Consider the following 23,758-nt stretch of genomic DNA (forward strand, 5'->3'; position numbering starts at 1 on the left):
ACGTGGAAAAAATCCACATCATGTGCTCTCTTATCTCTGCGGTGCCCCCTTCTATCAAAAACATTGCAACCATTTCAAGCACAACATAGGTCATTTAAGACACAATAAATAATGACACAAATACCAGTAATCTGATGAGCGCAAAGTAAATAAGTAAATAAACACAAGTAAATAAATTGTAATACTCTACGCCCATATATTCATTCATCTGAATAGTAAACTCCAACAAACTGTCCATGCCTTTTCAGCACTAATTCGTCACTGAGCTTCTTTAGTACTGACAGTACTATTTTATGCCAAAAGACAGTTTGCAACATTGCAAACTGTTAGTAAAACTTGCCTCAAATCTGTTAACTAGCCCATCAGCCCCCTATCACTAGCCCTAAAGCTAACATAAATCTAACAATAAGACCTTCTATCAAAACCAGCAAACAAAAGGTGAATAATTATTATTAAGGCGCAAAATTGTTTTACCATTATTTCATGCCATATTTCACACCATAAAGTCATTATTCAGAGTTCAGAGCTCTGCATGAGCGTGTTTTATTTCTCTTGAGGTGGGAAATGGAGAGAGCAAAACCGATATGGGACGGGTTACCTACGCACTGCAATCAATAGCGTCATAATTAAAGGAGCGGGTGTGTTTCGATAAAGCTTTTCCACACAGTTTTCTGCCAGTGAGCTATAATTGCATAGAAATTTATTATACTATGAGTTTTCATCTGGAACGCAGCGAGGAGGGGAACACGAGCCCACAGACATTCATAGAAAGTACTAATGTATTTGGACCCCATCTCAATTTGATTTCTTTATGGTGAATAAATGGATGATGGATCTAGCCGCCTGATCCACTGGAACAAAACACACACTCACACACAATAACGAATGAATGAAATTCAGGACTATGTCGAAACATTTAAGATCTTTTCAAAAGCCATTGACAATGAAATACCAGTCTCCTAAACACAGGCAGTTAAAATGCAAGGAGAAGTGGGAAAGTTTGCCGCTCACATACAGTATGTACTTTTGTGGCTAATGTCTCATTTCCCTGGCAGGGAGACGCTGGCGCAATTAGAGCAAATTTTAGTGATACAGTGAGCCTTAATTGAATGGAATGAAAGAGGGGAGACAGATGGAAACAAATGATTTGAAACCTCTGGAGTGGTCAAAGCTTGGCCCAATCAATAGAGCACAGATTACTAGCTTCAGAGCGTTTGATCCGGTTAATGGAAGAGAGCTGCAGGCCTGGAGCGGGTCACGGCTGGGAGCTTTCAGACTGTGAAGAGTACGGGAGGGGTGGGAGAGTGCCGGGGGACAGGCGTCCCTTCCTCTCCACAGGATCAATGGCGCTCATGTTGCCGCTGCAGGTTTTGGGCAGACATTGATCGCTGGACATTGGTCTGGTGACAGAAGACAGGTTGTAGCGGTTCATGTTCCAGCCAAAGCTGGAGAGTGACACACACACACATGTTTGTTTTTGTGAAAAGTGGGGACATCCCATAGGCATAATGCTTTTTGTACTGTACAAACTGTATATTCTATGGCCCTACACCAACCCTACACCTAACCCAAACCCTCACAGGAAACTTTGTGCATTTTTACTTTCTCAAAAAAACTCATTCTGTATGGTTTATTAGCATTTTGAAAAATGGGGACATGGGTTATGTCCTCATAAGTCACCCTCTCCTTGTAATACCTGTATCATACCCTTGTCATTATACAGAGTTGTGTCCTGATATGTCACAAAAACAAGAGCACACACACACACACACACACAAAGAACACAGATAAAAAGGAAAAAGGAACATTAAGTATCCTAAAGGTACCAACATGCCATCAGGACAGCCTGGGCACAAAAGCAAACAAAATCTAAATATACTAAATGTGAAGTCCAAATACACACAAATGTAAAAACAAAAAAAACAAAAAACCATTAGCCGGAACAATACCTGCACAGCACAAAGAGAATACATCCGAAACTCTAAGATATGAGCTCATGACATTTTAATAAATTAAAGGGATAGTTCACCCAAAAATTAAAATTCTGTCATTAATTACTCGCCCTCATGTTGTTCCAAATCTGCAAGACCTTTGTTCATAATTGGAACACAAATTAAGATATTTCTGATGAAATACAAGAGCTTTCTAACCATGCATAGACAGGCCCAGGACTTTTGTAATGACATTGTTAAAATAGTCCATGTGACATCAATGGTTCAACCTAAATGGTATGACGCTACGAGAATACCTTTTGAGTGCAAAAAACAAACAAAAATAATGACTTTATTCAACAATTTCCTCTCTTCCATGTCAGTTTTCGACACGTGTTCACAAGAGTACCATAATGCATATGTATGGTGCTGCTGATGCAGGAGCATACTGTTCATAACACAAAGCTGATATGAAAAATATGAATATGACAAGAATTCTGAAGCCATTGTGTATGTACATGTACAGCAATTTCATGATGCTTTTATGTTGTTTTTCCATTTATTTGTAAGCTTAAAAGTCCTAATTCATTGTGAAGAAAAACAGAAAAAAAAAACAGACCACAGCTGTGTTTGACAAAAGCATTGTAAGATTAAGTACATCAAACACCCATTGAAACCAATGGAGCTACGATCAACTTAGGCTTACAATGCTTTTAAGAACAGCAGCCCAGAACTTTCTTAAAATTTCTTCTCAAGTTCCAAAGAAGAAAGAAAGTCATACTGGTTGGTAAGGATCTGAGGGTGAGTAAATGATGAGTAATTTGAATTTATTGTTGAACTATTATTTTTTTTTATGACTGTTTTGGAGCTTGAAGATTTGTCTCTAAGCCCATTTCCTTTCTTTTTGTCACTGGGACCGTAAATCCTTTACTTTCTATCAAGCCAAGACAACGGCTCAGCCACAGCGACGTGGTCTCCTGGGCGACCATGCAAAGATAAGAAGCGATTTTCACTCAATAGTAGGAATTAGAGACTAATAACCCCTATTAAAATCTGTAGCAAAAGTCTCCCTTCACACACATGCAGCCGGAGGGAGAGACTGAGAGCTGACTCAGAGCTCAGCATATTTCTGTCTGCGTATGTGGGGGTGGACGCCTGTGTGCACGTGCGTATGCATGTTTCATATGGACAGAATGGCAGGTTCTGACACCTGTTAGGATGCGATGAAGCTTACATGTAGATGTACACACACATCATGAAACATCACAAGCCCTTGCTGGTGTAGTGCCAATAATTGTCATGCTGGTATCTCATAACTCAGAACACCAACGGTGAGAAAACTTTTTCTGTTTTTTTCTGACAGCGCAGACAGAGAGACATCTCCTGCCACATGGCAATGTGTTGTACAGTGTGATTAATCATTTCATCTGAAATAGAAACTGATGTGTAAAAAACACTTTTTATGTCTTAAAGCCCTTGAAATAATTGGATGTTTTAGGTTACTATTGTTACTATTCGTGCTGTCAAAATTAACGTGTTAATGCATGCGTTTAATTTTTTCTTTCTATTATATTTTTTTTATAGACAGGACAGTAGAGAGAGATGACAGGAAAGCACTGAGATGAGAGAGGGTGTGGAATCTCAAAGGCCCTTGAGACGGGAAACGAACTCGGCTTGCCGTGAGAGCATTTGCGTTGCATGTCAACACACTAACCATGAGGCTATTGTTGCCGACGCATTTAAAATTAATTTACACAATTAACAGTGCTGGGGTTGGCAATCCCAGTTACAACTGATGATTCTATCTTTTTTCTTGACAAGAATTGCATGTATTTAGACACAGAATGTCTTTACGACCACATCAAATGGGAGTCTTTTCAAGTCAAGTGAGTATGGAAACGGTACTGGTGACAAGAAGCTTCAGTAGGCCATATGTCAGTAAAAACTATTTTTTCCTGTCCTGTCTGCTGTTATACTGCACTCATAGTGCCAGCTCTTTAAACTGCATGCACTATTGCAGTGGCGCTTACTGCATATAATTTCCCATTAAAGCGCATAAGAAACTACAAGCATGCATTGTCATAGTTATGTCATCAAGTCGAGAAGTTACCAAAAAGGTGATTAAAGATGCCTCAAAACTGTGCATGCATATAAGTATTTGTCACGTTTAATAACATATCTCTGAAATGCAGTGGTTTAAAAAATTGTCCTGAATCACCCCAGCACTGTTTTCCTCATTTAACACACCCGATTCAACTTGTAGGCTCATTAGTAGTGACTTTAAGACCTGAAGTAGGTCAAAAACTGTAAAAAGTGTTAGATCTTCATCATGTTCAACAGTGGTACCTCTAAAAGTAATAGCAGCCAAAAACCCTAACAACCCAGCTGCTGTGATGTCTTTTAATCAAAAAATGAAATAAAGAAAAGAGAAAATCAATCACTTTCGACGCTTTAAGGAACAATCTAAATATAAAGTAGCATTAAGTGTTTGATGCCTTTATTCTATTTCTGTATACGTCCTACTTGCTAAAGGGCAAAGGTAAATATTACATGTATTATAAAGAGTTTAAAGGAGACATATTATGCAAATTTTTACAATATGTAATATAAGTCTCCGGTGTCCCCAGGTGGTGTCTGAAGTTGCAGCTCAAAATACCCCACAGATCATTTATTATATCATTCTAAAAGTGACTATTTAGAATGGAAGCAGAAACACACTGTTTTTCTTGCCTGTCTCTTTAAATGCAAATGAGTGACTGCTCCCAGCCCACTTTTCCAGAACAGAGCTGTGCCATTACAGCTGCTACATCCTAAAATAATGTGAACATATTTTAGTTTGCCAAAAGTAGGACCAACTCTTTTGATTTGCCTAAAAGTATACGTAGCAAGGTTTATTTTATTTTTATTTATTTATTTTTGCTTGTTTTGTTTTTATAATAAATAAAAAGAACAAGTAGATAGAATAGAAAATGAATAGGGAATGCTAGTGTTAGATGGTAATTTTTTTATAAAAATAAAACAAGACAACTGAACAGAAAAATAATAGATCGTGCTTGTATTAGAAGGTCATTATTCATAATAAATAATTTCAAGTTTTATTTATTTGTATAGCGCTTTTTTTTTACAAAATAAAAATAAAATAAGTAGAAAGAATAGAGAATGCTAGTGTTAAAGGCTCTTTTTTAAATAAAACAAGTAGTTAGAATAGAAATAGAATACAGAGTGCAAATGTTAGATGGTCAAATGTATTTAATAATAATAATAATAAAACCAAGCAGATCAAATTTGAATGAGCATTAATAGAGAGTGCTAGAGTTAGAGGGTCAAATGAACATGAAAGAAATGTGTTTTCAGCTTTTTACTGAAACTGATCAAGAACTGCTTAGATTGAGTTGGGCAGGTCATTCCATCAGGATGGAACAGTTAATATAAAAGTCCATTAAAGTTTTATCATAGGTAGAATGCAAAATGTTTCAATACAAGCATTTCAGTCCAATGTAATTTATGCAATATATTTTAAACCTTTAACAAGGACTTAAAAAACATGGACTTGGCAACACTGAACTGAACAGATCCTGAACTCATTGACAAATATTTGATCTTGTAAGATTTGCTCTCTTTACTCAGAGTGTGTGTTATCATGAAATTGAAAGTGAAAGTAAACTGGACATTTTGGGCAATTAAGAAATCCCGGCCGGACATTTTTTTTTTAGGTCCAAAAAGAGGACATGTCCGGGGAAAAGAGGACGTATGGTCACCCTATGCTGATCTGTTTTGGTTCTGTTTACCATGTTTATTGTGCTGAAATCATGCGTTTTAAATCATATTAGTTTAAACTTCTGATATAGGGTTTTCTGAGTACAAACATCTGAAGGACACAGAAAGAAAGTCCATCACAGCATGTGAGTGCTAAACTAAGTTCTCATTCACAATCAAGTTTAAATTAAAAACACACGAGTTACAAAAGCAATCGGTCATACCTGTCAAGGTAAACAGCTGGGAAATAAATCTCACTTTTATTTTAGATCTGTGTAGCAGAAGCAATATACAGTAAATAAATCAATAATTCCACTGCTCTCTTGTCTCCTCTGAGGCTGGGACTCGAAATAGTGTTCTGTTACTAGTATTTGCAGTTACTATATGTTTTGCTCAAACTTTAGCCATGACATTAGAACTGGTACACCGCTGTCGCTTGTGAAATCAAAATTATGGCGCTGTGGGTGGAAACTTACAGATTAAGGGGCGGTAATATTATAATGAGATCCATTTGCAACATCACTAGCGAAATCAAATGCACTGGGGACCTGATTACAGCACTTAAAACCTGGAAAAGTCAGATTTTCATGATATGTCACCTTAAGTCTAATAACTGTTAAAATGAATAGCACTCAATTACACTGTAATGTTCAATAGTACTGGTATCAGTAATACTGGCCTTCAGCCATAAAAACATGCCACTGAACAAATATAAAAAACAAAATACTGTCTTTATGTTGCCATGTTGTGAGACTGATTGCAAAATTATTGCAATATGAAAGTTTATTTAAAAACTTTAATTTGTAGGTGATATTAATTACGATTAATCACAATTATTTTTAGAAAATAAAATGTTCAAATAGTTATTTTTTAACCAGTTGACACCTCTAATTGCTATACACTTTAAATGCTATAAAACAAGTTTCAAAATACACATACCTTTTTGCATATATGATTAAAGACAAATATTTAATTCAATACACATGTTAGATATATTAAATTTGACCATGTAATTATCTTCAACTAAACTTTTACTGCCAGGGAGTATTTATTTAAATGGTGTGTCATCATTTTGAAAAGTATATCTGTTGTTTTATTATTTTAACTTTATTTATTTATTTTATTGGTCTGAAAAACAATCAAACAAACATACAAAAAAAAACTTCTATGCTACTTCTTTACAGCTTATTTTGTTACATAATGTGAGACATTCATACACAAAGAATGGCTTAATTTTGAGAATGCATTCAGGCATAAACAATTTTTTTTTAATATATATTAGGGAAAAAAAGCAACATGTTTACAACAGGCTGTGCATGTCAAATGCTCACTTGTTTCAAGTATCCGGAAAAAAATTTGATAGTTATATAAAGGTTGTGTAACAAATAGGGATGGGTACCGAAACTCGGCATGCCGCGGAGGCTGTCTGTCAGTCACACACACACACACCACAACGAGCGCGGCGCACGCACAGACATAACAGTATGAAAACTCCCCTTAATAATAAAGAGTGACGATGGTGAAGAGATTTGCTTAATAATGTTATCGTGCACATTTTATCTTACCAAACATTTCTAATTTGCAATATTATTAAGACGTTTGTCTGTGAAATCTGCGAGATCTCTCATGTGCACCGCGGAGGCTGTCTGTCAGTCACACACACACACACACACACCCATAAGGGGCCGTTCACATATCGCGTCTTTTGTGCGCTCAAGTTCGTTATTTCAAATGTAGGCGCCTCCCTCTATGTCACTTACAGCAGCAGCAGCGCACCAGCGCCGCGTGCAGGCACGCTTCTGGTGTGTAAAGACACAGAAAACGCAAAGCAGCCACCACGCTTCTGGCACGCAGCAGAGACGGCACGCAGCCAGTGTGTCACCGGCCTCATAATAGAAGCGACGCGATCGCGATGCACACGCGGTGCGACGAGCTCATTTTTTCCAGGCGCGTCCGCACCGCATCGAGTTGTAAACATCTCAACATTTTCAGCATGCCGCAAGCGCACCGCAGGTCATGTAACTTCCTCACCTTTTCCGTAACAACGTTGAAAGCTCAGCCAAGATGAAGGAACAGCTGATAGCTGTATGTGGATTTTTAACTTAATTTAGTAGCAGAGCTACTGCAAGCAGTTTTTAGTGCTGCAATTCCATTTATTCATTGCTGAAATTTCCGCGTTTTCATGGAGAGAGCAGGTCATGGTTGCTTAGCAACAGCAGACTCCTCAGGAGCGCAAGTGCCTGAAGGCTTTGGTGAAAAAAAATCAGAAAGCGGCGTGCATTGCGTTTTCCACGCGTTTTTAGACGCGACATGTGAACGGCCCCTTACAGTACGAAAACTCCTGCTTAATACAAAGAGTGACGATGGCGGAGACAGCAATACTTCACTAGAGTTCATAACTTCACTGGTTGTCATAAGTGCAACAAAAATGTTGCATGTAAGGACGGAAACACAAGCAATCTGTCAAAGCATCTTTCAAAAGTGCATTATGTGGAGACAGAGAAATGCCAAGTTTTCGACTGCCTAACACAACACAAAGTAACACAACACAAAGTACCGATAAGAATACCGTTAAAGTACCGGACCGTTTAGCAATATTGGTAAGAGTAGTAATACCGTTAAAGGGGGGGTGAAATGCTCGTTTTCACTCAATATCATGTTAATCTTGAGTACCTATAGAGTAGTACTGCATCCTTCATAACTCCAAAAAGTATTTAGTTTTATTATATTCATAAGAGAAAGATAGTCTGTACCGATTTTTCCCGGAAAAACACGAGCGCCTGGAGGCGTGACGTGTGGGCGGAGCTAAATCACGAGCGCCAGTTGCTTTGAGAGCGTTTGGAAGCTGTGACAGCTGTGAAGGCTGAAACTGAACGAGAGCAGCAGCAGCAAGGACTCGCTCCGAGCGGGGCTCGAACCCGGGTCTCCGATGGGAGGCGGACGCACTAACAAGGAGGCAGAGATATTTTAAGCAGTTTTACTCACCGCCTGTGGTTCCAACACACAATCGTGACCCTTTTTCGTTGGGATTGCATCATCCTTAAGAAATAAACGATACGCAAATCCGTCGTCAAACTGGGCTTTGTTTGTAAAACAAGCATCTTCGAAATGCAGGGAACAAACACAAACACTTGCACAACTCCGTTGATGCTCTGTAAAAATAAACTCCATCCACTGGTCCCTTAATGCTGTTTTCTTTGGTAATCTGTGCAGGGTTGTCTTGCCCTGGCAACCAAAAACACACTCCTTTTTTGTGAGATTTCGCGACGCTCTCGCTCTGATCAGTGAATGTCTGTTGTGCTCTCATTGCTCTGCTATACGGGAGCGTGTGCTCTTCCGGCAAACGTGCCCTCCGGACCCATATAAGGAAATTCCGCTCCATCTAACGTCACACAGAGCCATACTCGAAAAAAACTTTCCGAAACTTGTGACAAACCGGAAGGAGTATTTTTGGAACAGAAATACTCCTTCAAACGTACAACTTAATTTTTGAAACTTTGTCCATGTTTAGCATGGGAATCCAACTCTTTAAGAGTGTAAAAAACTCAGTATGCATGAAATAGCATTTCACCCCCCCTTTAAAACCTTAACGATACCCATCCCTAGTAACAAAGTTGCATAAAAACTTTGGGGATCTTCATATATTGCAGTGTGCCAAAGACTTTTACTCACAGAGGAAGGTCAATGTGCAAAAGGACATCTGTCCATTCATCGTTGGTCGATGAAAAGCATCATCACACGTCAAAGACCATTCCCTGGAGGTTTGTTCACTTAAATTCAATTATGTCCCGATACATGTCATCTCCTCCATCAGTCATTTTTATTTAGCCCGCAGCACATCTACCGCTGCTCCTGTGACCACATTCACCATTACATTTGACCTCCCTGGAAGCTCTACATGAGAGAGGGCTGTAAGATGGCTGACCAGCCACTCTCATGGTTTCAATTAGGTCCCATGGGCACCTGCTGACTGATGTGGGTAATGGCCTTGGATATGGGCGGCCACAGCGAGGGCGACTTTAAGATGATGTGTAAAGCCTGTGTAATTTACCACACTCAGGAGTTACACTCGCACAGCTGAGCATAAATCAACAAGCCTTGGCTTTCCGAGCACACAACCTCTCTCATCTGGAGCTAAAGAGTGTCATACCATCTGCCGCCAGCAGGTGGAACACTGACGTCATGTGCTCGCAGCTGCTTTTGATGGTTAAATCCCCAGCAAAAGCATGAGACTGAGAAGACTAATGAATATCTCAGGCACAAAAGATTGTGTTTCAGAGCTTAGTGGAGACATAAGGATTAACACACATAAGGAAGAAATCACAAAGCATGAGAGACCCTAACAGGATGGCAGTATAATCGGTTTCTGAAATAGTGAAAAAAGACAATCACATGAATGTCATTAAAGATCATATGGTGAGAACCTAAACCCTATAAGTCAGTAAAACTTCATAATAGCATTAAACAATACTTAAAGAGATGGTTTGCTCAAAAATACATTTCTGTCATCACTTAAACTTGTGTCTTTCCAAACCTTTATGATCTTTCTTTCTTTTGTGGAATATACAAGATAATTTGAATAATGTCCAGAGAGTATTTTTCCCCCAACCCAATAATTTTTTTTTTTTATATATATGTTTTTTAATTTGTATTTGAGTTGTGTTTATTTAGTTAGTAGGTTAGTTAGAACTGTTTCTGTTTCTTTAACACATCAGTATATCATATATATTATTTCCCTGTCATTTAAGTATGTGTAATAACTAAAGGTCTCTTTTGCATTTTAATGGAGACCAAAAATAGGTGCCATATTTTTTTACTCTAATGCATAAATTTGAGTTACAAACACACCCACACACACATATTTCTATGGTTTGTGAGGACTTTCCATAAACTTTCGACTTCTATTACTTTTATACTTTTTATATGTTCAGTCCCCACAATGTATCATTAACAAGTACACACAATGGGAACCTTCCAAAAAATTTAATTTAAAAATCTAATTATTTATGAAAGTTGAACATTGTAAAAGGCAATATGGGAACCTGACAAAACTCTACTTCAGGAAAAATATGACGTTAAATAGAAAATAAAATATTCAAGCATTATTTTTGAAAATATATATGCAAAAACAATATATAATACAAATAAATGTAATGAATAATAAAACAAAAAGGTATTTTTTAATACTTTTTTTTTTTACATTTTTTATTTTTTTAATAATTGTATTCAATTAAATGCATACTAGAGCACAATTTTTCTGCTCAATAAAAAAAAACAAAAAAAAACATAGCATCTAAAAAAAGAAAGTAAATTATATACTACTACTACTACTACTGATACATTATTTACTTCCCAGTATAATGGATTAACATTTGAATGTTATTATTGCTAATATTATTGAGAGGGATTCTAATGGCAGAAAGTCTCTCTCCTTCAGGTTACGCGAGTGATTTGAAGGCTGTAAGCAGTGATATTGTGTGAGGCTGAAGAAGGCTGTCTGTTGACAGATACAGTAATGCAGCAGGCGTTGTTTCTGGCCCAGGGCTTACCTGAGGCTGAGGGCATGGCCATGGGGACGCAGGGTCTTCCCTGCCCCATGGCGGGGGCAGAGAGCAGCAGTTTCGCTAAGGAGGCAGAGATGGGCTGAACCAGCAATGATGTCAGGTTGTGGCGACTGTCTCTTCTGGCTGTGAACAGAAAAAAACAACAACAACTGTAGTTCTTATTTTTTTAAAAAGCTTTTACACAGCTTTATCAAAATGAAAACACTAATAACAGCATTCCATCCTCAGAATTTCACCCTCAGCATGCCATTTGCATTGATCATGACTTTGTGAGCATTTAGAGCGTGTCATGGGGCTCTTAACACCACACATGAGCAAACCAATTACCCAATCAAAGAGCTTTTCTATTGGTTAACACCTCCGCTGAGTCTTCTCACACATCTTCTTCTAGGAGGGCAGATGAACAGCATTAGTCTGTTACGTGCTGCATAAATATAGCTGCAGTGGGGCCAGGCAAAGATGCGTTTAGTGATGTGGGGTGAGCGGGAAGGGGCGGGCGAGGAGGTTCGTAATGTGCCGTAAATCAGACAGAAAAGAGAAAGGAGCGCTGAGAGGAACCTGCACAGCCAGGCAGGGACGTATCAAAGCTTTTCCTCGCTGCTGATTGCAGCTCACGGGCGGCAAACTAATAAGCCTGGAGATTTTAAGTTTGAAGAAACGGTTTCTAGCAGGCCATTGGGGATTTATATGGACGAAATGCTCCATTGATTCAGGCTCATTAAAACAGCGAAACGGTGAGCCTAATCCTGCTTTAGGAGCAAATTTATTTAGGAGCTTCAATTTTCCAGCAGAGCTTCCGCACCGGTGGGATGGGGTACAGTCATCCACGAATAACAATCAGTAGACCTTTCTGTTACACAACACTCTATTACCTTCCACAGATAAATGTATTCAGAGGCAGCAATTATTTTACAGCAGTTACGCGGGAATGAACGCAGAGGAAGTTCCCCTCGAAATCAGCTTAATATGTTCTTGGTCATAGGGGAATACAGGAAGTGATTATTGGGTTCTGAGGGGGGCTTTTGAAGTAACACTGCACTGTAAGTGCAATTATCTGCCCAAAGGTCACAAGGGTCAAAGCTGTGTTTAGAGAGACTCATTATCTTTAACCTTCTAAATGTGATTTAATGTTAATGAATGTGTTTATAAATATGATGAAATATATTCAATTTAAAAATATTTTTATACCTATCCATCCATCCTGTAGATTTTAAACCCGGAAGACGAACATAGCGCAAAAAAAGCTCAAAATTAAGTGGTTTTCGCTATAAATAAAATTAAAGCTTGCTAACATTGTCTTCTATAAAGCACAACTCAAACACCCCTGTTAAAATCTCAGAAATTGTAGTTTAGTGTTTCTTAATTCAAATCAAATCGTGGTACATATCCAGACACACCTGAACCCAATAACAGCTGCAGAATGAACTAAATAAAATGGAGGCTTTGAGAGACAGAAAGTGAGAACATTTTGTTGTTTAATACTTTAGGGACATGTCTAGGGCACTCATTGATGTACCCTCTAAATTCTTTTTTACCAGCCTAAAAGAATACTTTCATTCGTCTTGATAAATAAAACACAGACAAGGTTATGGTGAAGAGCTTTCATCCTTTCCTGTTAGTTCTATCTGCAGCGCAGCTAAAAACGAACAAAAACAAGTTTAAAAGTACAAGATGCCCTCAAAACCCATTAGGTCGCACTCCAGCTGGAGATATTAGAGCTTTGGAAATAAAGTAGCTATGACCTTGATGAACTCAGAGAGTGTGTGCACTCAGTCTGTAGATACCGCACAAAGGAGAGAAGGCTACTACAGTAGATCCGTACCACTGGGGTGCATGAGAGGAACGTTCAATACTACACTTGTCAACTAACATGTTGGTGTCTCAATAAGAATGATTCATGATGCCAGTGAAATACGCACAAGATCTCCTTTCCATCTCCGGATGAGAGATGTGCGCTGCATGCAGAAGTTATGAGGGGCCGTGTGTCTTTTACATTTCCATACTTTATTCTATTCTAGTTTGAAATGAACCGAAGGCTGATAAAAACCAAACATTTGCTCACCAATGGATCCTCTACAGTGAATGGCTTCCGCCAGAATAAGTCCAAACTGATAAAAACATCACAATAATCCACAAGTAATCCACATGACTCCAGTACATCACTTAATGTTGTATTTGTAAGAAATCCATCATTAAGATGTTTTTTTACCTCAAACAAGTCCTCTATCCGTAACATTGCTTTGTCCAGTGAAAAAGTTGTTCTGTCTGAACCAGGAGAGATTCATGCACAAATTAAGCACAGAGGGAAACAGCTCGGTTATAACGGTTTTAAATAAATACTGTATATCAGTGGGTTTTGATGTGAGAGGGATGGACTTTTAAACTGGAGGAAGTGTTATTATGGATCATGGCCTCTTATGGTATTTTGGCCAAAGTTAAAAATGCACTGATGAACTTTTTGCTTCAAAGAATGTTAATAGATGGATTGGAGTCATGTGGATTACTTGTGGATTAATAAGAGGTTTTATTATCAGCTGTTTAAACTCATTTTCACCCAGATCCACTGGTGATGTCATGCTAAATTTCTCTGAATCTGTTCTAAAGGAGAAACAGACTTACCTTCATCTTTCATGGCCTGAGGGTAATTTTCATTTTATGGGTGAACTTTCTTTAATATAAGCATTACATAACATTTCAGCATCCACTAACTGTAAAATGCAGGGCTTTTTGAAGAAGAAGAAATATAAACATTCAAATAACTCTTCCTGGGAGGCTTGTTTGCTCAAAAAACTGGATGTTCTTGGATCATAATTACAGTATATATATAATTTCAGCGATGATATAAAACTCTAAAATATGCATGCAAAGTGACACACTGGGCCTTTCCAACATTTTGACATGCTACACTGTACTTTACACTACCATTCAATGCTGCTGCTTCATTTCAATCACACAAACTAAGCTCCCTTATTCCACACAGAATTACTCACCTGAGCTCCATGTGAACTCTGCAGTACACAGATTCATATCACAAATCAATTAGACACGCCATGTCTGTTGCCATAGATGCCTCCCTGCTGATGCAACGGGCTGTGTATGTGTAATTTCAGTATGTTGATTTCATTTAGGTAAGCAAGATTCATTTAGACAAAGATTAACTAATGTCATTATGATGAAATTAAACGTCAAGGTAGCACTAACTCACAATTGTACTTCACTTTACAGTACAAACATCAGCACTTCCACACACAAACACAAAAAAAGAAGAAGAAAAAAACACTAAAGATGATCCAAAATAACTGCGAGAACATCCATTTTTTTGTTGAGCAAACAAGCCTCCCAGGAAGAGTTATTTGCTGAAGTACGATTACCCACAGGGCTTAGACTCATTCCCTCCACACAGAGATGCTCATGAGATATATATTACACGCCTGCGGTGGGGCCATATGTGCAGTGTTCAGATTACAAACACTGCAGTAGTTCACATACAAACTTACTCATTCAGTCCTGATGTGTTACAAATCAAATCTGTGAGAATGACAAGCTCATGTCGATAAACAGCTGGGTCTGCTTTCATCCTTAAGGGTGAAGAGTAAGAACTTGTAAGTTTAACATATTACTGGAACTACACTTGACAGAAGTTCAGTGTGCAGTACATTGTCCATGCACATTTATTCACTATAAATGAAAAGGTAGCCAGGAAAGCCTGTTTTGCTATGTGTCTGTTTAATCAGTGTATTGAGATTTTTAAATAATCATCATATAGCATTTTTTACTGTTTAAACAAACATCTACTGTATGTAGTCCTGCAATATTTTGTTTACAATACAGACACTTGCTATGAGAGTCATTTAAAGCGAATTAAATAGATCTCTCCTTATTTTTTTTTTCTTTGCTTTAAGAAATGACACGCAGATTTACATGCAAATTGAATTTCAAAAAAGCAGGTCATTCATTTCCATAAGAACAATGGCAGCAGTTTTCACGCAGAGACCTACTCATCTCTCTTGAGTTCAAGTGATTGTACAGACTTGCTTACATCCCTTCAAGTCTTTCATGTGCGAAACCTGAGGTCACGCAACCATACATTTGTTTATTGTTATAAACAGCTTCTTGCAGCGACTAAAGCAACTTGACACTTAAAAAAAAAAGACTAGCATTCGATCATGGGCAAAATTAAATTGTATAATGCTTTCCTGGAAACTGAATGATGCATTAATGGTGATACTTCTCATCAATTAACATCCTCTTTTTGCCTATGTCTTGATTATATTTTCTTTCTGAGAAGATGAAAAGATATTTTATGATAATGAAAGAGGCTTGAGCTACTTGTGGCATATTTGATTATGTTTGAATATATTATAAAAACCGCTGCACAATTACAAAAATCTGTAGTCAAACATGATGTTAAAAACATGGAATAAATTACTTTTTAAAAATTTCCAATGGAAATAATTATTCTAGGAATCTTCTAGGAAGAATCTGTCATAGAATATGTGCCCCATATGTGGGCAGCAAGGCAGCTCAATAGATCTGGACAACAGAGCTCCTGAATGGGACAAGATGTACAGTGACAACAATTCAGATTGTTGTCACTGTCCTCTATTTTGTTTGTGAGAATAGTCAGTACTTCTCAGTACAACTCAAAGTAAAAACTGTCATTGAGGAAGAGAAAAACAGATAGAGGAAGAGTGAGTGTGAGAGAGAAACCGTAGTTGAATTGTAAATAAGCTACACACTCTAACATCGCATTAGTCACGTCAAACGCCGCTGTCTCTGTCCCCTTTTAACAACCATTCGCAAATCAACAGAAGAGCCTCTGACCTAACCATGATCAAAGCAAAGTAAAGGATGTTGGATTTAAGTGAACATGAGGGGAAAAAAAAGGTTGGTTAGTGAGCATACCATCACATGAAGGCACAAAAATCTATTTCCAGAACATTAGCATTCACTGTTCCTTGCTGTTGGAATGATCATCCAACCCTCATCTGGCATGCCAAATATTCAAGACACAGCTGAAAACTCGTCTCTTCAGTGAGCTTAACTGCCACCTACTTAAAAATAAATACATACAATGTTTTCACCTTCCCTTAATCTCTCCATGTTGTAACTTGTACTATTCTATACAATGTTTGAAATTGTGTATTACTTGCACAAATTAATGATTCACTTATTGTATGGATAAAATGGATAAAAGTGTATGCTAAATGAACAAATAAGAAAGAAAGAAAGAAAGAAAGAATCAGTGTTTCAATGAAACAGAGATGTGGGAAAACAATGTTATGGCAATATATATATAATTCAATATATATAATATATATAATATATACAAATAATAAAAAATAAATAATTTTGTTGTTTTGTTGTTGAAATGACATGGCCACTAAGATAAACATTCTTGGTTTAGATGGGGTCCTTTAACTTCGATGGAGATTCAGGGCTCATTTTGATTTCTCACAGACAGCAGTTTGAGTGTCCAAGCCAACCTTATGTTGTTTGCATTATTGCCATGTGTGTGGGTTTGTGAGTGACGTTTGGATTTATGCAACTCAAGACAGTCCTTGATGCTCAGTTCTACAGCTGAAATAGAAAGCTGGAAACTGCAAATATCATAACATTCTTCACCGAAAGAAACCTGTTATGAGGTGACATTGTTCCAATCTCTCTGGACCTGCTCGTCAGAGGAAAAGGGCCGATCTGACACAACGATACATTATAGAAAAAAGCCACGTTTCGAAATAACCACAAACCTTCTGTGGCTGAAACCATGTTTAATTTATTAGATGAATGTATTTGAGTGTATTTGTTCAGATCATCCTTCAGATATTTCCACTGCTACAAAATCACACTCTAGATATGACCGAACCAATCTATCATCTGGTATCCATTAGGCAGTATTCAGTGAATCTGTGTAGCTCCATTGCTCTACATCAGATGAAAAATTCACAGACGGCATCCATACAGATGAAAATGACAAAAGAACTCAGCAGTTAACCACCACAGATGTGTGGGCCAAGAAACAGACGAGGGCTCCTGGTACTCACTGTGGCAGCCAGGGTTTTCAAAACGACACTACTTTCTTAATTGACCTTTATTATGTTTTTATGATTAGTTGCTGGAGTATCAGGAGACCTGAGGAACGGCAAATTCTCGTTTAATGATGATTAGGATTTAATGACAGAATAATAGCTTCTCTCTTTGGATTCTCACCTGCAGGAGCCTTACACAGCACACAGATCATTGCATGCCCTCTATGTCACACATTTCTACTTATTTTCAAGCAACAGAAGTTTGGTACACTGAAATAAATAAATAAACCTTTTGAAATAATTTTCTCAGTAGGGTATGGTTTCTAGCTGGTTAACTACAGAAAAATAAAACTTTTAAGAGCTAAATTGATCCTAAGTAGCAGAAAAAGCCTTGCATCTGTGATTTCTCTTATTTTCTACTCAGTTATGACATCAGTAAAGCAATGCCTCTTAAGGGTCTGACCACAAACAACATTCTCGCAAAGTTACAATACTTTTGAATAGAAATATCAACAAAATAGTAGTTAAATGAATTAAAGGATCCATTTATTTGACCAAAAATACTCAAAACAGTAATTTTATGAAATTATTATAACTACTGTTATTCTATTTTATTTTCAATTTCATTTCTATAACTGTTTCTATTTTAAAACATACAATACAAGTTGAGATTTGTTATGTTTTTGAAGTAATCTCTTTCTCATCAAGTCTGCATTTCTATGGTCCAAAATACAGTGAAAACAAAAAAAACTGCTTTCTATTTGAATATATTTTGAAATGTAAATTATTCCTGTGACGTCAAAGCAGAATTTTCGGCATAATTTCTCCAGTCTTCAGTGTCGCATATTTCTTCAGAAATCATACTAATATGCTGATTTGCTGCTCAGACAACATTTCTTATTTTTCTTCTTATTATTATTATTGTTGATAAATGTTTTGTTGTGAACATGATTTGATTGTGAAAATGTATTGTTATGAACATGATTTGATATGATGAACATTAAAAAATATTACGCTATTGCCAATATTATATATTCAAAAAGATGAATGCATAATACATTTAAAAATGTTAATTTTTTAACTTGTTTTAAAACATACTATGCACTAGAAATAACTCATAATATTGCATCGCTTGCACATGTTTATGGATATACACTCTAACTTCTATCAATTCTGGTGAATGCAGCTTCTCTTGAGGAGCAAAAAAAATAAAAAAAAATAAATAAATAAAAAATTGGAAGAAGCTGTTCCAGTTTGAATTGAAAGCATGTTTTTAGACCACAGGGCATCAAAGCAGAAGGCACATCTCACACCACGGTTGTTAAAAACACACTATCCAGCTCCTTTGCTTCCTGTAAACACACACACACATCCTTGCTTAGAGCGAGTGTCCTGGCTTCTTCATTACTGCCCATTTGCAAGGTACAGGCATGTGTAAATTCTGCTTCTGGCTAAAGCCATAATCGCCTCACACTCAGCATGCTAAGAGAGGAATGGATTCAGAGCCAGAGGGCTTGAAGAGAGGCACAACTGTAAATTCTTGTCTGGTGAAATGATTCCCTATTTGCAGAGGCTAAACTGTGGCCATGTCTCTCAGGATATATGGCACGGACCGGGCCCTGCAAGGGAGGTTCCTGAGAAAGAGAGGTGGCTCAACAGCAGGAGCGCTGGACAAAGTAAATAACATTAGGACTAGGTGATTCTATAAACACCGGTCTGGATTTCACAGGACACTAAAAACAAAGAAACAAGAGGCTATTCTAACTTATTTATAACACTAAAGCAGTGTTCCTCAAACTTTCAGACCATGTATCTATTTCTGTACTCTGATTAGCCAGAGTCAAACGCAACTATAAAAAGATAGAATAAATTAAATCATAAAATAAATTGGCCTGAATGCTTAACAAAATTCAAGGAGTAATGAAATCATTTTTATTAATCATCAAGAAACTGTCAGCTCACAGAAATTAGAAACTACTTGACGTGTTTGTAACTGTGAGAACAAAGGAACAAATTAAATGGTGGAGCTTGAATGGCTCCTATCTGTATTACTTTTGGATAAACTGAAATTCTCATTACAAAGTCACAAACACTTCTGTGTAATTAGTTTTAACATTAAAACACTGAATACTAATGTATCACTGAAATATTTGACATCAAGTAGCGTATGTCAAGGAGGTTAATTAATAATTATATTAACCCTTGTGTTGGTTGAACCTGGTTTTATGTTCTTTATGTTAACCCAACCCAAATGCTGCTTGTTTACAAATACTTCTACTTTCAAAATAATCTTTTTAGTTCCACTCATCTCTTCCACAAGCACTTAACTCATCCAAACCCATAGGCACTTACAGTATCAAAGGTATTTACTTTGACAATGTGAACAAACAAGAGTTCATAACGTTCATAACAGACTGATTGTGATACTCCCATTTTTAACATGTTTTGGATAAAAGGATCTTTAAAATGAACGTTTTGATGAATCGTAAAACACATGTACAAATAAATAAATAAATGAATAAAATTCAAGTATACAACTGGAAGGCATGTACTGATGCTGCATGCAAATGAATCAGAGCATGTGAGTTTTATACCTGGGGTCTCGAAGACCTCATATATACATTATGTAACATTTGTAATGTAGCATTTTTAAGTGTGGTTAAATTATGTTCATAACCAGTTCTAACAAGTTTAGGAAAAATAATGAAAAAATCTGATACTTAGTGCAAGTGACTTCTAACCCTAAGGTTTTGGGTTTGAGTCTCGGGCCGGCAATACCACAACTGAGGTGCCCTTGAGCAAGGCACCGGACCCCCAACTGCTCCCCGGGCGCCCCAGCATAAATGGCTGCCCACTGCTCCAGGTGTGTGTTCATGATGTGTGTGTGCTCACTGCTGTGTGTGTACACTTTGGATGGGTTAAATGCAGACCACAAATTCTGAGCATGGGTCACCATACTTGGCTCTATTTCACGTCACTCGCTCACTCGCTCACTCACTCACTCAAGTGTGTTTTTGAGCTAGTAAAAGAAGTCTCTCAAAGTCCAAACAGAACTCTAGAGATATTTTTCTCTCATTACCAATGTTTGTAATGTACCCTACAACACATCTGCAGCACTAGAGAATCTAGCCTTATGTAAAGCCCTCGTGTGTGTTAAATACAGCTCTTCGGGCTTCATCACGTTCCTTTCTTGATTCAGTAAAGGCAGACCTAGAGTCATTTGACGGGCCCGCATTTCAGGCACAGTGGGGGTCCGAGCAACAGGACAAACCAAGCAGCCCTCCTACCCTCTGCAGATGAGATAAGATGGTCCTAGCCGGCCCAGGCAGGAGGCAGCGCTGACTTTCTGAACAAGATGACAGGAAGCTTATGGCTTGCAGGGCTGCTGTCCGCCCACCCTCCATCAAATACACATCTAAACCTCCAAAATGTCATTCTCATATTCCCAAATGCTGTGAGAGACGGTCTTTTACTTCAGTAGAAATCCTATAAAAACATTCTTTCTCATGATACGTTGAAATTTTCACTGCTTTCATGCTTGAAATACATAATAAAAAGACTCAAAAATGCATTAGGCCTACATCGGCGATGACGGGGGGGGGACACATGGTTCAACATAAGACTGACATATTAATCACGCCAAATGGACAGAAGTGCAGCTACTGAGAAAATGTAGCCAGCAGAGTAATTTCCTCAGCTTAAGGCGCTTGTGCACTTTGGCAAAGGCCTATTGCTCTCATACAAAGAGCTGAAGAAGTAGAAGCAACATTTCCATAATGTTATTGACCAAGTGCCACATTTCTGTCTTGAGTGCAATGCACCCTCTGTTTTATTTGCATGTCTATTAGCTGGAATACCAATCAAATGATAGCGATGGTAGAAAAGGCAATTTTCAGCCTGAGTGCATTCCAAATGCTCATTGGTTTAAGGGCAGAAAGTAAAGAGAACACATGAGGATCAACTCTTGAGATGCGGGAAAGGGCGTCACTGCGGTAAAGCATTCCTTTAATGAACGCTGTATTAAAAAGCGCCTGGAGCCCAAGTAATCAAGCCACTCATCAAGTAAATGAACCACCATTTGAAGTATAATTATGATACAGAAAAGTTCTTCAAAAGTAATCATACATTATGGTTCTTTATTCTCATTCTGTTATGATGCTCTGTGTCGTTTCTTGGGAAAAAGGGACCTAATAAGAGCAAAATAATGAATGGAAAAAATTAAAAGAAGTTTGAGTTAAGTTAAGGACTTAACAACTGTAACAATTAGTTGTTAGCGATAACTTTAATGAATAAAAATCTAATTATGTTATGTTAGACAATAAAAAAATGGTCTGGCTCTAAACTGTAACATGCTCCACTCAGACTGTCATTCTGTGCATTAGTGAGGTTTCCCAGTGAATCTTTTTGACTGCATTATTACACCGGTAACTAGTGACAAGTGACTGTCTTTATGAGTCAATCACTGAATCTTCCACTCAATCCTACTGGTTCAAAACAGATTGATTCAGGCAACTGTATTTTGGGGAATTATGCTGTCTTTTCCAAGTAACCTTGTCGGTTTCTCTTCGAACAGATCAACTGCTCTTTGTGTAGAACAGTGTTCACTGTTTACATCTTTTCATTTTTTTTTTTTTTTTTTTACTCTTGGTTTGACTCCTGCATGAACAGAAGCAGTGGGACATGACAAAATGAAAAGAGGAAGAAAAGGGGCATGAAATGGAGATACCCACAGGATAAGTCAGACCGAGGGGAGAGATGGGACACATTGTGATGGTTTTGACTGACATTGCACAGAGGACGTTTCTTTTCCCAACAGCAGTGGTAAGCATTTCTTCATTAAAGACTCCTACATGTGTCCCATAGCTGCGGTGCATTTAAATAAATATGCAAATGACTACATTTCTATTCAAAGACTTCTTTTCACTTCAACAAGGTTTCTAAATAACCCAGGAGACACAATTCGTTCCATGTGAATAAAACCACCTGTCAGCAACTTGAAATTAACATTTAAAAATGGTTTGAAGTTCCCCACATATTTCACATTTCTCCTCCTCAGATATGTGCCTGGCTTTAAAGGTTAACAAAATTAAGTAATCAAAAAAGAAAACGCAATGAGCCAGCAGAGCAGAAGGCTAATAAAGAAAGCGATGCTTTTTTTACACCAGTGCTCCGTTTATGTCCTCAAGCACCTTATTGACTAATTTCCCAACCAGGAGGATGGGAGAATATATCCAAAATAAACTAAATAAATAAGATAGAGTCATGGCTCAATAAAACCACACAACATTGTTCTCCAGAGGCCACAATTCAGATACACAAAACAGTTCCTCTGATTGAATCAATGCGCTTGGCCTTATCTTTTGGTTCTAGAGACAAATGTTTCCACGTGAGCCTTAAAGGCATCATGTTAATTTGTTTCGTTACATTCACAGATCATAACCAATTCATCAATGCTAGTAGTGTTCCTGTGGCTCAGTGGTAGAGCATTGTGTTAGCAGCGCAAAAGGTCATGGGTTCAATTCCCAGAGAACACACAAACTGGTTAAAAAGAAAATTATATCCTGAATGCACTGGAAGTTGCTTTGGATAAAAGCATCTGCTAAATGCATAAATGTAAATGTAGTAGGATATACACTCTCAGGAAAGCAAAAAAAAAATGTCACTCAGAACCCTTTCAAAAGGTACTAATATGTACTTTCAAAGTACTAATTATAATAAATAAATAAAGTATTAATTATAACTAATAAAGTACCCATTTTTTTAATGCGTAATGTCTGCTTTATTTAAATGAACGATAATAATAATAATAATAATAATAATAATAATAATAATAATAATAATAATAATAATAGTTTATGTTTAAGTTTTTCACTGAATATTTATATTCAATTTCTGTTTTATATAAATGAACAAAAACAAATTGTAATTGTTTTTTGTTAATAATAACATCACTGTGAAGTTTAGGTTTTTCCAAATAAATTGCATAATTGGACTTTTAAAACTTGTATTATTTGAACTGCAAATCTGTTTAAAAATCTTCATTTTTACATTCATTCTAATGTTTGCTGAAATGTATTTATTATTATTTATTATGAAACTCCACAAAACTTTAAAAGGTCACAAAGCAAAGAGTTTCATAGTTTAATGAGTGGCTCTTTTCTATTCCATCCAGCATTTGGGAAGGGCCTCACTGTAACCTAGATTTTTGTGGTACAGCATTTGTAACACATTAAAAACACTGCAATGGGCTTAAGTTATACTGAACTAGGAATATTTCTTTAACATTTTATAAATGGATCAGAACAGGAGTGAGAAATTAAAAATTGCATTTGTGATAAATCAACAAGGAAAACTATTATTGAAAACGTCTGACTTGCTAATTTGTGCAGATGCATCACATTCATTCCAAATTAAATATTATTTGAAATGTGGCTAAAACTTTATTATCTAGCAGGAGAATAAGCAAGCATGTGTTATC

The 23,758-nt window shown here is 37.2% G+C and overlaps 1 protein-coding gene across 1 annotated transcript in view; it reads right to left on the reverse strand.

Annotated features, from left to right (window-relative positions):
* The window catches only part of LOC127968018 (inactive N-acetylated-alpha-linked acidic dipeptidase-like protein 2), a 214,266-nt gene that overhangs the window by 68,017 nt on the left and 122,491 nt on the right, over window positions 1-23,758 (reverse strand). Inside the window, exon 6 of the mRNA XM_052568855.1 lies at window positions 11,237-11,374. Coding sequence (XP_052424815.1) covers window positions 11,237-11,374 — 138 coding nt within the window. The remainder of the gene's footprint in view (window positions 1-11,236; window positions 11,375-23,758) is intronic.

The sequence above is a fragment of the Carassius gibelio genome, chromosome B11 (genome assembly GCF_023724105.1).
Source record: "Carassius gibelio isolate Cgi1373 ecotype wild population from Czech Republic chromosome B11, carGib1.2-hapl.c, whole genome shotgun sequence".
Lineage (NCBI taxonomy): Eukaryota > Metazoa > Chordata > Actinopteri > Cypriniformes > Cyprinidae > Carassius > Carassius gibelio.